Source organism: Pseudoliparis swirei, chromosome 4 (assembly GCF_029220125.1).
Source record: "Pseudoliparis swirei isolate HS2019 ecotype Mariana Trench chromosome 4, NWPU_hadal_v1, whole genome shotgun sequence".
Classification (NCBI taxonomy): Eukaryota; Metazoa; Chordata; class Actinopteri; order Perciformes; family Liparidae; genus Pseudoliparis; species Pseudoliparis swirei.
In genome coordinates this window covers 25,785,730-25,800,866 of record NC_079391.1, presented here as the reverse complement: position 1 = coordinate 25,800,866, position 15,137 = coordinate 25,785,730, and the positions used below count along the sequence as shown (strand labels likewise).

The 15,137-nt window shown below is 40.1% G+C and overlaps 2 protein-coding genes across 2 annotated transcripts in view; one reads left to right on the top strand and one right to left on the bottom strand.

Annotated features, from left to right (window-relative positions):
- Window positions 1-3,844: 3,844 nt before the first annotated feature.
- Window positions 3,845-10,100, top strand: tollip (toll interacting protein). The gene is made up of 6 exons (XM_056412516.1): window positions 3,845-4,286; window positions 6,311-6,469; window positions 7,610-7,792; window positions 8,430-8,582; window positions 8,739-8,823; window positions 8,989-10,100. The coding sequence occupies exons 1-6, from the start codon at window positions 4,254-4,256 to the stop codon at window positions 9,210-9,212; spliced, it is 837 nt and encodes a 278-aa protein (XP_056268491.1). The 5' UTR covers window positions 3,845-4,253; the 3' UTR covers window positions 9,213-10,100.
- A 2,450-nt stretch (window positions 10,101-12,550) lies between these two features.
- adamtsl3 (ADAMTS-like 3) overlaps window positions 12,551-15,137 on the bottom strand; it is a 48,489-nt gene continuing 45,902 nt past the window's right edge. Inside the window, exon 9 of the mRNA XM_056412512.1 lies at window positions 12,551-14,474. Coding sequence (XP_056268487.1) covers window positions 14,326-14,474 — 149 coding nt within the window. The 3' untranslated portion in view covers window positions 12,551-14,325. The remainder of the gene's footprint in view (window positions 14,475-15,137) is intronic.

The following is a 15,137-nucleotide window of genomic DNA, read 5'->3' as shown; positions in this document are numbered from 1 at the left end:
TGATATTAATTTCCCCCCATAAGGTAAGATTTAACACTTTCCATTTGTCGAAGTTAGTCCTAATTTTTTGTATTAAAGGAAGCATATTAATAGAGATTATATTTTCTATATCTTTTCTATATATTTATCCTACTATTAACAAATATACTATTTGTTATTGTTAAGTACACTGGTTTACATGTATTGTATTGTGTTCTGTTTTGGTCTTGTTTTGTGTTGTTGCTTTGTCTCCCCCTCCTGTTTTCATTCTCATACTTCACAGACGTGCACACCTGGTTCCAGTCATCAAATCATCACACCTGTTCCTGATCACCCATTCCCCTTTAAATAGTCCTGTGTTTGTTCAGAGTGGAGTGTGGTCTTTGGTTGCTGTGGAGCTTTTTGGTAAACTCTACTGGTTCATTTGGTAGCAGCCTACTTTTGTTGTGTCTTGTTTAATTCCCTTTTGTTGGGTGCACAGGGTCACTTTAGGAAAATGGCATGGGCTTAAGCAGGCAGAGGACAGTGAACGTGTGTGTGTAACTAGGAAGAGGGGACTGAATATGCTTGTAACTTGGACAGTGATGTACAGGACAAGGGACATTTTATTCAGAAATAACAGTTTCTCAACAGTTTCATCTTATCAACTATCCTTCTCTCCAAACTATCTCTCTCTCTAAACTCTCCAAACTCTCAACCAACAACCCACATGTTGAATGGAGCCTGAGGGGTTTATATTGCTGTCAAACCTCCCGGCAATATCTGAACCACTTCCCGAAGCAGTCACGTGGTACAGCCGGGCAGCGAGGCTTCTGACGTCATAATTTGTTGGCTCCTCCCCTAAATGAAGCAAGCCTCGATACGCGCTTCGAGGAAACGCCCCCTTCATTACTCGACACACGCTTCGAAGCGTCGGCACATCTCGTAACAACACTACTTGTTGTTAATACCTCAGGTAAGAGTGAGCACCACCCACTGTACTTTTGGGTGCACAGCACCTGTCAAGGGGGGGGCGTGGGTTTTGTTATGTTCTTTTCTTTGGTGCCACTGACAGTCCTTGTTGGTCCCTGTGTTGCTGCTTGTTAATAAACACTTTTCTTATAACTTTTCGTGTCATGAATTGGTGTGACCGCACCCTCACTTAAGCAAACCTGCTGCCCTTATGTTGCGTCCCACTTCGAGCCACCAGGAGACGTAACAGTTATTGTTATGTTGTAAGTTCTGTCAGGGGACTACAGATGCAAATTAGCTGAAGCTACACTCTATATACAGTGCATCGAATGGTAACATTTATGTTTTAACTCTACATGGTCCCTTTTAAATAAAGATAATAATACATATGATGTCATTTATGTTTGAGATTTGTGTATCTGTATTGTTGGCTAAAAAATAAAGCTTCACCAGATAGCGTCAGACCATATCGGACATACAGGATGGAGTTAAGGGCACGTCATTGCTGGAAATGTCTATCTTTGTGGGAGAGTAGCCAAGGAGCATGGCTATTGTTTCTGTTTCTCCCAGGTTCTTATTGTGCTTTAGAGTTTCCTCTACATTGAAAACTGACATGTACTATAATGTTTCGATTTTGTCTGGCCATCTGTCCCTCAAATTGTTGTTGAGAGATGATGAAGGCTACACACTGCTTTTTGACATAGTTCTTCTCAGACACAAGGTGAAGCTCAGCTGACTGACTCAAAAAGGTAACCAATGTACGGTTTGGGTCGGATGTATACATCAATTTGCTCTTTCATTACATCAATATTTTCCAGTGGTTTCAGCACTCTGCTACTCACAGATGTTATCAAGCTACCAAGTTTTCAAGATGTTTAAGAGGATCTACCTGCTACCCCTAAAAAACCTTGATGGCCAACTGTACCTCACCCAACACTGACTTCAAAAAAGTCAGATACAAGATGTTTTGAGGATACTGTACATGGAGTACAAAACCTCAGCCATGTAGCAGTGTTCACTGGAATTATTGACTCCAAAATGCAGTTCAAGCGCCTGCAACTGGAGGGCCGAAATGCAGAGCCAACGTGTGGCACACACCTTGTTTATTTGTTAGGGTTGTTTGATGGTCTCTCATGGCCCTTTAGGCCTCTGTGCGCTTTGAAGACACTGAAAAAAATTATAAGTTTCCCGTACCACGTACTCCACACTACGGGGGATGATGTCATTTGAAGCATGACTTGCAGCAAGCTGCAGAGAGTGACACACTGAGCGAATAAGAACCAGATCTTTAAGGCCATACTCCTCCTTCAGCACTTTATACACCCCATTGTTAAACCCCTTCAAAGCGGAGGCATTGTTAGTCACTATCCTCAGGAATTTCTCTTTTCTTAAGAAATTGTTCTCCAGGATAGCCACATCAGCTTGGTCTTTAGATCTAGCATCTCCTCCCTCAAATTCAACAAGCCCTGAAAACGTTGAGACAATTGTATGTTTGGTATCGCTACAGTATCTTCTCAAAATGTTTATCAATTCCAAGTTCACTGAGTACAGACTTCTATTCTTTTGGAGATTGGACTTGTCCAGACTCCGTCTTTCTGCGAATGGAACCCACATCAGCTGTTCTTGCCCATGAGTTTACTCCAACTATTTACTGTAAATTATTTTTTGCAGTCAAAACAAATATGACAACCCTGCCTTTTTCATTATCTTTTACAGATAATTGTTTTATTTTTAATTGTGTGTGTGGATATATATATATATATCCACACACACAATTCAAAATAAAATAATTATACACACAATTGTATATTTTGTGTAAAAAATATAAACATATATAGTGTTTATAGTTTATATACAAATATGTATATATATTATAAATATGTTATGTATATACATACATATATTTGTGTATATAAATATAGTTGTATATATATATATTACACGTAATTGCAAACAATTCGGTAAAAAGACTAACGGATCCCCGTATATCAATCGGCGTGAGACTTTACTGCTGGTGAACTTCTTTATTTCCTTTCTTTCGTTGTATAAACATGAACCAAAACTCTTGAATAAAAACCACCTTGTCACCACCGTAAGAGCATTAGCCTCATACGGGTCCATTAAAACTATGAAAACTTTATATCAAATGCGCATGCGTCCGTAACATTTAGCCGTACCGTCAAGTTTGTATATTAACATAAAATAAAGGTGCGCTTCCTTTTAACATTTCAAAATAAGTCAAATTTAGCTCAAAACGGAAGTAGATTAAAACATAGAAAAAAATCATTAAAACAATACAGTATAAAAAGGCATACATCAAAACCAATAAAGCAGATACAAAATAAGGCAATCAACACGAAACAATAAACCTTTTAAGGGGGTTATTTACAAGACACTGCTGTAGTTCAACGTTAAAGTTTAATTAAAATATTAAGTTATGCATCTTAACCGTCAGTCAAACTGATTTAACGTTACCTGTGAATAAATAATTAACTTGTGCTCGTTAAATCTCCCAAAACCCAATTATAATATCTCATGTTTAACGCATTTAAAAAAGTCCTGCCGAGATCAGGTTGTTCTTGGCGGCCACACTGATCGCTGACCGCCCGGCGCTGCGGAGCTCACTGGTCCCGCGAGCAGAACCTTAAATGTACCGCGCATATCTTTAGCTGTTTCTCAATATGCGTTTGTGTCCGTACTTCCCTGTACTTCTGTCCTCGTGGATTCGTGTAACGTCATTAGTCTCAGCCCGAGTACATGTTCCAATTCAAAATCCGCTTCTCGCAAAGCACGGTCAAAGTACCCGGATTGTGACTTGATCCTCCCACTTTCCAGAGGATGCATCAGAGACTTGTGCGTACTCTGGCCAGCCGATATCCCAGAATGCATTTCACACCAGCAACCGGAAACAATAGCGGAGGAGAAAAAAAAGGGTTGTCATATTTGTTTTGACTGTAAAAAATAATTTAGAGTGAATAATTGGAGTAAACTCATGAGCAAGAACAGCTGATGTGGTGACGTAATCACGTAAGGTGCCGTTACAATCGCAGAAAGACCGTCCTCTCGTCCTTCAGAGTCTGGATTCCCAAGACCAAACTCCCAAGTCCGGACTCCAAAAGAACACAAGTCTGTACTCAGTGTACTTGGAATTGGGAAACGGCTTGAATTGGAACATGTACGCCCATAGCCAGAGAAAAAAAGAGAAGCAGTTCCGGTTCAAGTCTAAATTAATCTGAGCGAACAATTGTACTGATGTGCTAACACTTCTGGATAAAAGAAGACTCAAGCATTGAATCTGATCCCGAAGATACCCAGGAGTCAACATGGCAACCACTATTAGCACTCAGCGGGGGCAGGTAACGCCACACAGTGGTCTATGCGCTACTTCACTTGTGAGAGTTCCGGGCAGGCAGCTAGGCGGAACTAGCCTCGACTACAGGTTCCCATCGCCTGATAATAACACACTTCTGTACTAGCAACCAGGACACGGACAACACGTACACGGTCACCTACCGACAGCTAGTTAGTCAATACACCCAAAGGTACAACGAGCTAATGGGGGTTAGTTTAGGTTAGCTATGGTCATGGTCTCTGGGTTTAGCCTGAACGTCAATAACTCGCATCACATAGCTCGTGCACCGATTCAATTGCCAACATCGACGAATACAGGGCTCTCAAGTGTCACGCATTGAGCGGGACACTCACGCATTTCGGTCCTAAGTCACGCACTCCCGCCACACATAGTATTTCTCACGCTGAAAAAACTCTCGGCTATTTAATGTTTTAATGTGCCGCAGCACGCAAACATGAGCCGCGCTGCCCTCACCGTGGAGGAATCAAGCGCTCCCCTGGAGTTCTGCTGTGAGGTGCCACTTATAAGCCAATCAAAAAAATGAAATGGGCTACACAATAGCCAATCAGAAAAAAACCCGTATCTGTTGTATCTGGGGATTTAATCCAGCAATCAATGAAAATAAAGCATCCTGGATAGATATGTCACTCTTGCCTGTCTTCAAAACTTAAGAGCCCTGTTAATGACATGTGGTTCAATTAAGTACTCACTCTCTTAAACTTTAAATCTTGAAATAATGTGTTGTGTTTGTGCGTGTGATTTTGTGTGGTGATGTAAACTCAGCTGTCATAACAAGCAGCAGGAGAGCACCTTGTTAACCTCTTGGTAGACTGCATGCTCAAAACATCATAGCATTGTTTGAACAAACAAGGCTGGCCACATAGCATTTATCACTTTATTTGCAGGCCTACGAAAAGGACCCTCTCAAAAAATTTCCAAACAGCTCTTTGAACAAGTAGCCTAAGATGTATTATAAATAATTTAACATAAAGACAGGACATTTGTGTAATAGAATTAGGCATGTTTTTGTAAATGAGAGTAGAGTTATTAAAAAACATTTAAATTCTTTAAGGTAGCAAAGATGCCTCGTAAAAGACCTTTGCCAGGCCAGAATGCAGGGTATAACATGGGTACAACGCCACATTAATTCAAATTTCCTGATATTTGAGCCACCAACGTGTGTGGCTGCGTGCGCGGCAACATTTTGGTCACCCCCGACAAAATCTCACTCCAAGGTTTTTTGAAAAGTTGGCAGCTCTGCGAATACAAGTTGTCTAACTCCTGAGATTATTTTCCTGTACACTAAAGTTATTTTTAGCAAGATGTCTAGCCCACATACTGTGGGTAACGTAAACTAGTAAGCCCACACACGGTCCAAGTAAATTATTTAAATATATATATATAGACCCACAAATCAGGTGTGAGCCCACCACATCCACTTCTCTCGCATCACATAGGTGCTTTATCTCACTGAAAATATCATTATGAAACGACTCATTGCGGCTAATAATTGTGACATGAGGTGATATTTCATCATGAATTTCCCATTAAATACTATCTGGTTGAAAAATGTCCGTTATTTCTACATGAATGCCGCGTTCTTCACATGCACAGTTTGCTCCACACGTTTCTGTTTTGCTGCAGCAGACTCAATGAATGATTATGAGGTAGTAATAATACACATTTACATGATGACAGAAAGGAATCACAGTTTTGAACGATGTACTGTGTATTTCTGTTATTACTAGTTAGCATTAACAGAACAGACACGCCTCCTGCTTTCTGCAATCAGCAATGTGCTTATCACTTTGGACATCTGAAGATGTTTGTGTCTGTTCAGTCCTGTCTTTAGGGTGCACCAGAAGAGAGGTGTTTAAAGCTTTTAATGTGATGGAGTCACAGGTATTAATTTTGAACCCTAATTTCATAAAAGGTGTAAAAAGTCTTAACCATTCATCTGTCTGTGTGTTTTTGGTCTTAGCATTGTCAGTACTGTAAATTCCTGTGTTTATTCATGTGTGCCTTCAGGTGTATATTGGGGAGCTTCCCCAGGAGTTCCTTCGGATCGCTCCCACACAGCAGCAACAGCAGGTCCATCTGGATGCTCAGGCAGCCAGGCAGCTGCAGTTTGGAGGTTCAATAGGCACCGTAGGCACTATAGGGCGACTCAGCATTACTGTGGTCCAGGTAAGCATATCTGAAATATTACTGTCTTATTTGAATATTTGTACCAATATGGATGTTATGATGTTGGCTGTGGTAAAACGTAATTCAATTCAGTTTATTTTGTATAGCCCATTCTCACAAATTACAAATTTGCCTCAGAGTGCTTTACAATCTGTACATATAGACATCCCTGTCCCAGAACCTCACATCGGATTAGGAAAAACTCCCAAACAACCCTTCACTGGGAAAAAAGGGAAGAAACCTTCAGGAGAGCAACAGAGGAGGATCCCTCTCCAAGATGGACAGGTGCAATAGATGCCATGTGTACAGAAGGACAGATTAGAGTTAAAACACATTCAATGAATCTGACAGTGTATGAATAGTTGGTAGTGGGCATGGACCACGATCCAGACCTCCATGATCCATCAGGCAGATGGAGGTAGAGGAGGAGTGGGCAGGGCATCAGCAGCGTCATGGCATCAGACCCAGCAAGGTCCAATGGACCCTATGAAATGTGAAGTCACAAGGAAGCAGAATTAATAATGTGTACAAATAACATGTACTTCAACTTATAAACACATGAATGGCAGTGCCTTATATATTATTTAGATTAGCTTGCTAGTTGCATTGAATGAAAATTAAAATAGCTCAAAAATTGTCATCACTGTCCCAGTGGCTATTTTTAAGATTACCATGCTAATTACGGGTATTTAAATGAAATAACTATTATACTTTCTAGGTATAGAAACATCAGATACATATATTGGTTTCCACAAACACTAAAGTGTAGCACATTCTAAATGAGCCTTTTAATGTGAAAGAAGGATAATGTATCTCCAATATACACAACTCTCTCAGACACGAAACAAAGCAACCCACACATATGTTACTTGACTCACACAAGAAGAGGTTTCACAATGTGACTCTTGAGATTCATTTTCACAGGTAAACAAACGATGCTTCTAGAATTCTTACGATCATGAAACCGTTATGTGACTGTGACGTTATCTAACTGCGTTTATGGAAAAATAGGTTCCTCGTAACCTCCCTAATACCATCAGCCACAGGCAAGTTGAACTGTAACAGTAGCCAAATTGAATGAGTTTACTCCAATTATTCACTGTAAATAATTTTTACCACCTTGTTTGTTCTTCTTTACAGGCCAAGTTGGCCAAAAACTATGGAATGACTCGGATGGATCCGTACTGTAGGATCCGACTGGGCTACGCAGTCTACGAAACACCAACCGCTCACAACGGAGCTAAGAACCCGCGTTGGAACAAGGTGATCCAGTGCACGGTACCTCCTGGGGTGGACTCCTTCTATCTGGAGATTTTTGATGAGGTGAGGAGGTGGATAGGGTTGCACGGGCCAGATTTGTGTGTCTATACCAAAGTTGTAAACCTGCCTAATGACAAATGGGAAAACTAGTTTTTCCCTTTTCATGTCATAGACTTGTTGAATTGATGAATGTGTCAGATGATCAATAAATGTGGTGGTTGATGAAATGGATAAGGCAGCTGTGTTGCCCTGTCAATGAATATTACATAATTAATACAGTTTGCCACTCATCGGTGATTACAAGGCTGGAAGAAATGTATTCAATGTATTCTTTTAACTAACAACTTTTCGTTGTATTTACATTTTTTATTTTACATCAGTAATTCAAAAACAAGTATAGTACTGCTCTTCATTTAGCCTCAATCATCGGAGTAAAATGTAAATGTAAATGTCTACAGTTCTATTGGGTGCAGCACGTTTAGTTGTAGATACTGCCCTCTAGTGGTAGTTAGTGTATTTCTTCAAGCTACACTAACTGAGTTTAAACTAAACCACCTCTTTTCTATTAACCACAGTTTCTGACAACATGGCATTCAGGTTTAAGGGTCATGTTCCGGTGCAGACAACAAACTTCTGCTTTTTGCATGTATATCACACTCGTGAGCATGTTGTTTGTTTTCATGTATTTTTTCCCATCCAGAGAGCGTTCTCTATGGACGACAGGATAGCATGGACCCATGTCACCATCCCTGAAGGCCTGCGGGAGAGCAGTGTGGTGGATGAGTGGTTCAGCCTCAGTGGCAGGCAGGGTGACGACAAGGAGGGCATGATCAACCTGGTGATGTCTTTTGCTGTAAGTAGATCCAGAGAGCCTGTCAGGCATCTTACAGATATCTCTGTCCCAATGTAAGACTATGGCAGAACACATTTTTGGGCCCGTTGGCATCACATGACTTACCCAGACGTTCTATTTGACTCTACATCTGTTTTGTCTGTGTTTTCTGACCAGTCTGTACCAGCAGGGATGATGACTCAGCCTGTGGTCCTAATGCCGTCTGTGTATCAGCAAGGGGTCGGATACGTGCCCATTGCAGGTCAGACACACACAAACCACCCAGTCTGTGACAACATGTGTAAATATATTCTGTGGGTCAAGATGAGCTTATGCTTGAATACTACACCTTTAATAATTATGTGTCGCAATTGGATACTGATGCATTTCTTCATGTGTATTTCCAAACCGTGTCCTGTGTTGCTAGGAGTGCCTACAGTCTACAACCAGAGCATGGTGCCCATGACAATGCCAGCAGTCGTGCCAGCTGTTGGGAGCCAGGTGCAGCTGTGCAGCGAGGAGGACCTGAAAGCCCTGCAGGACATGTTCCCCAACTTGGATAAAGAGGTGGTTCGCACTGTGCTCGATGCACAGCAGGGCAACAAGGATGCCGCCATCAACTCTCTGCTGCAGATGGCAGAGGAGTTCTAATGCAGAACACACACACACACACACACACACACACGCACGCATGCACGCATGCACACAGACATATATAACAATCAGTTTATTCTGAGACTGTCCACTCTTTGTGCAAACACAGACTCAAAGCTCACCCACACAATGTAACTCTGGAGATCTGTTCCCTTTCCTGACTCTTGGTTTTAATATCAGGAGCAGATGTATTTGGGAAAGTCACGTCTGGATGATTGAGGTTTAAATCACATCAACTTAAACATTGAGCTGATGCAGGGTTTGATTTGCACTGTTTGAGCTGTGGTGATTCAGAGTCTCATCTTCTGTTCATGTTGAAGTTGCTTTTCATTTGATGTGTAGAACATTTCTGTCGTAACCTGCAGTGAATTTCTACTGTTTAATATGTTGCTGTAAAATGTTTAGTGCATTCAAAATCTGACAGATTATAATTTATGTATTAAATTATATAGAATTCTATATGGCGATGAAAGTGTTGAGAATCAACTAAAGGGAAACATTATTTGCAAAGTTTAGATTAAACCCACTTCAATCAGAGTAGCATCTGAATACTGCTATATTCTGTGGAGTAACTTTCAAATGATGTCCGTGTTTTGATGCTCAGCAGGATGTTGTCCGTAGGGCTTTTAAAGCACTTTTGTAACACTCCACAAGGACCGGGTTAAAGTGGAGACATGAAAAGCTGCATATCCTAACACTGACAGCAAAGCTCTACATGTTTAGTCTTGTTATTCATTCAGTTTTTCATTTTCACCAAAAATCTTTATTCTAATGTGCTGTATGCCAAAGGTTTCATTTAATAGATGTTGTCTTTTTGCTTGTGATTCCAAAACCATTGTCATGTTATTCTGTCATGGTCAAATGATTAAATTCATTATAATGTCAGCCCGGCGATAGTCTGGCGACCTTTCCAGGGGCGAGGATCCCTGCCATCGACCAATGTACTGGGATCGGCTCCTGTGATAGCTATGGGAAGGGAAAGGTTTGCTGTGAGCCAATTACACAGCATGACCTCCCTACATGTCCAATGTCAACAGGAGCTTAATTCAAGCCACTTGAGCTCTTCAGCCCGGAGAAATATAACAATGTCTAAAGGAACATCACAATGATTACAAGATATAGATAGAATATCGTTTCATCTTCATCCAAGTGCCATGAATATATTTGTCAGGAATTTGCCGGTTTGGTAACAACACTTACTTTATATTTTAGAGACATTTATGGTTGAAGAAATGAAATGCCTTGCATCATGTCTGAAGATTCCTGACCCTAATCCCCCCCCCCCCCCCATTTCAGTACAGTATGACCCTCTGCAGTACCTCTGCTCAGCAGCCTCATCAACAGGTCAGCAAAATGGATTTCCTCTGATACAAAGTCCTGTTGGGAAAAACAATTATATAATCCATAGAAAGGCAACTATGGCTTCAACAATGTTGAATCAATGGCTTCTGATTTGACACTAAGCTTCTCAAAACATTTGCATTGCATGAAATAGTACACATCTGACAGGTGACAGTGGCGGCTTCAGACTAGACTGCTTTAACAGGGACAGACTGGTTGCTCACAATGTCCCTGTGATCGCCATGGCATCATACTCATACCTGCAAACTTGTCACCTTTCGGTGAAATTCACCGTTTTGAACTCAAAATAGGTCAGCCACGTGAATCGTGGAGATCCGAAGAGTTTTTGTTTTTGGGGGGGGGGGGGTCACCTGGCCCGCTGCCGTTGAGATTGCAGTGAGACGCGGAGAAAATGTGAAGTGGTGCTCTTCGCAATAAAACATCTTTGATGGGACGTGTCGCGTCTCGGCCAATCAGCGTTCAGATGTCTTCAGCGTTTGGTGGTTTAGGTTAGCTTGAATGTTAGTCCGCTACATCTACTGCTGTCACGCTGCACGGTGTAGCGATGCTAACAAAGTACCCGTACGTTAAACACCATGTGATTTAGCATATTTTTAGTATCGATACTTCATTAAGAGAGCGATCAGAGCGCACGCGCTGCTCCGTGTCGAGCTGTCTGCGCACACTGCGCTGCGCAGCTCACAGCGAGAGAAGTGGCGCAGCTATAGAGACCGACTTCGGCTTAACAAATAAAAAGATGCCAGAAGTGAAATGTTTCAGTCTGTAAAGTTGTGTAACTCTACAGCTGCTCATCCTGATGAACTGTGTATCATCTGGTCAGAGACTCACGGCCTCATAGTGTATAATCAATGCTATGATGGAACCATGTAGTTTCATTCATATCTGGCTGTATTAATACTAATATTACTGCCATTTGTTAAGTGTTGAACAAGTTGGTAAAAAGTGATCCATACAGATGTTTTATTTATTACTATTATAGATAATATACCAATCTCGTATTTATGGGACCATATTGTTTTTATGGTATTGTATTGAATTCTGGTATCGGGTATCATGATAGTTATGGCAGGTATGTAATATGTATAGAAGTTATAATATGAGTATCGTGACAAACAGGTAGAGACAGAACAGATTCAGGGAAAAGTCCATGAGGACTGTTCAGGCAAAAAAAAGGAAGTTGGTTCATGAATGACTTTAACCATATTATATATAATGACAATGTATATTTGTTATTACTATCATTATAGGGCTGAGTCAGAGCGGAGGACCTTTTGTTCTTAAACTGTTTATTATCATTTAGATTTGTGGTCAGAACAATAAAATGACTAGTTGTGGTTCTAAAAGCTTTGAGGCTTCAGACAACGTGGATGTGGTGTGGTGACAAAAAAAAAGTCACCTACACCCCCCCGTTGTCACCTTTTTCATCCCTCATGAGTTTGCAGGTATGATACTGAAAACATGGAGAGGCCGAGTGGACTGGTTATACTGGTACCAGAGAGGCAGAGTGGACTGGTTATAGTGGGTCAGAGATGCTGAGTGGACTGATAATAGTCGGACCAGAGAGGCTGAGTGACTGGTTATATTGGGACCAGAGAGGCCACGTGGACTGGTTATACTGGGGCCAGAGAGACTGGGTGGACTGGTTATAGTGATATATAGAAAAAGAAAGGCAAATGTAGTAGGGAAATTAACCCTGGGCCGGTGTCTTGCAGGAAAACATCCATCATTCTAAGTAGCACTTAGACAAATACAGTTGAGTTGCACGTTTTGTAAGTACCTTGGAGTTTCTACATCTTGTTTATGTAATTTGCAGACTGGAAAATATTGTTGTTGCACTACCACAAACTCAACTAAATCATATACATCCCACTTTCAAATACGGATTTTTTGGTAAATCCTTATCATTTACCCTAAGAGCTGGATCAAGGTTAGTTTTGTATGTTTTTTCAAAAATAATGCAGGCAAAAACAAAGTCCATATTTATGAAGTGATCAAACCGTCTTTATTCCTTTGCCATGTTATCTAAAGCACCTCAATACTTTGTTGTACTAGAATCATCATATTCCCTCAGTACCGCTGCAAGTCTACAAGCAGTATAAAGTTACCACATCAGATGTACTGTATAGCCAGAAACCTTGACGAATGCATGTTACCGTGTGGCTTTCACAATTAAGATATAAAACATCGAAGATATCGCTTATACACATGCAAATAAAACAGTGAATGGCAGCTAACATACCACCATACCGACAGATACTCATGCGTTATGTTTAAGATCTTCAGATAATTCAGTCAAAACTACTGTTGTGGTAGTGAATGTAGTCAGTTTGGCCTCTGTTCTTCAAGTGTAATATCAAAATATCAGTATTGTCACGGGTGAGAAAAAGTGGCGTTGATAAATATGTAAATAATCCTTTTTTGAAAACGCTCTTTTCTTATAAGTGATGTTTGACGACAACCCAGCGCCTTCACAGAAGTGAATAGTCTGTAGGGATTTTGATTCAAATTTTTTTTTTTAATCTATGACCTGATATTGATATTGTAAATTAAAGAAAAGACTCACTGGTTGATTCTGTATGTGGATCAGATTTTTACCAGCCCAGCAACCCCAGGGATTATGTTCATTCCAGATACTAGACACTGCAGGACAATTTGTGCAAGAAGCATTCTGTTCTCATGTAGTTTATTAGGTTGTGCAGGCTGGAGTGGTCAATGGGTGTGGAGCATATCTAACTTTAATGCAGAAGATGGACGTTTGTGAGCCTAACCCATCCTTGTCTCAATGGCTAAGCCCACCTTGGTTCACCTTTCTATGTCCTTAACTATACCGGTTCATTCTAATCTTAATCAGCCTTTTTGAATCTAGGACTCTCTTTCTGGCCCTAGTCGATGGACACTCTTTACCTCACCCGAAACCTGACGAAACCATGATTTAAGACTTGCCTATCCTTTAACCAAATGTCAGCCATTGCTTATTTTCCATAACCATTGTATAATTGCAACACAGAGTAGAAATAGATCCTTTCAAAAGTGTCGGCACAGAACGTCATCAAGACCAACAAACTCACCTATGATGGTAATGTTTTTTGGGTCAATATCTTTAAATTGGAAGATGTTCTTGTCAAAGAATTAAAATAATTTTAGTATGTCTACCAAACATTGAAACTTATCAGGATGGAAAGCTTTAGAAATAGTATCACAAGTGTCTTGTGATAAGTGTGTTTGTGATACTTTTACAAAATATCAGAAAATTGGTGAGTAGAAAGGATGGTCAGAATTATGAGCTTTAATATTTTAATACTAACTTTCTAAAAACAAAAAACAAGTTTTTCACATATAAATAAATCAAATATACTGCAATATTTCTAGATTGTTTTCATGAAGATTTGATGAGCCCCAATTATAACAGCAGTGGATGAGATGACTCATAACAAATAAAGGACAATACTGTCGAACCAATACCTCAGGGTTGTTTAAACGGGTGTGGTGGTACGTGTACAATAAATTTTTCTGGGCCACCAACAAATAATATAATCAATGAATATAACTGGAAATGTCCATTTGATTCACATCAGGAACACTTATTCTCATACTTGGAGGTCAGGTCCAAATTTGGAAAAATAAAGCTCCTGCATCTCTTCAAGCTGTTCAGATTCCTTTGAAGAAATTAAAATAATACACTGAATTTCGTCCAGTTTAAATATGTGCAGTTCTTTCATCGACAATGTCCTCATGTCATCCATCCGTTTTATAAAATGTAGTGTGGTTGTGGCTGCTCACTGGGGGAGTCCGAATCTTGTGAACAGGACCCACAGCATCTTTGTTTGTACATATCCAGGTAACACAGCTTCAGTCTCTTCACCACACTGCAGTACTGGGTGGTGTCCTTGCATTCACCTGCATGTGAACAAAAATTCAATATAATCAGTAAAGAAATTTGTATTTGCAATGTTATTTTACAGGTCACATACTTAATTTGGTAATAATTACATTATATACTGGAAATTGGAACATCATTTAATGTGTATTATATATCAGCAACTTGGTATTTCTATAGCTATTTCTATGGCATCTTAACCCTTGTGTCGCCTTCGGGTCAATTTGACCCGATTCAATGTTTAATGTCGGTGTTCTTTCGGGAGTCAACAAACAAACATAAAGTACCTCACACTTAAACTTGGAAAACAATATTAATTCTAATAATTTTCTGGAGATTTTAATAGCTGGGGTCATATTGACCTCAAGGGTAAAATATGTTAGTAAATATAAAGGTAACAGGAGGGTTACACATTGAATCGGGTCATATTGACCCGAAGGAGACAGGAGGGTGAAACATTGAATCGGGTCAAATTGACCCGAAGGCAACACAAGGGTTAATTGGGGGATCCCCGGCCTGATAATCCAGCCTAATTATTTGAAAAACAGACTAATAAATTTGAACACTTCTAATGAATAGATTGTAATAAAATGCAACTGTTACATAGATGTTGTATTTGTCACTGCACACCATTGTAGTTGTAAACTACAATGAAGCATTCATTTTCCAATAATAACTTAGTA

Excerpts from the sequence above, each read along its gene's own strand:
- tollip (XM_056412516.1), top strand. The coding sequence starts at position 4,254 with ATGGCAACCACTATTAGCACTCAGCGGGGGCAG. Across the intron at positions 4,287-6,310 it reads TTAGCACTCAGCGGGGGCAG|GTGTATATTGGGGAGCTTCC; the intron begins GTAACGCCACAC and ends GTGTGCCTTCAG. Across the intron at positions 7,793-8,429 it reads ATCTGGAGATTTTTGATGAG|AGAGCGTTCTCTATGGACGA; the intron begins GTGAGGAGGTGG and ends TTTCCCATCCAG.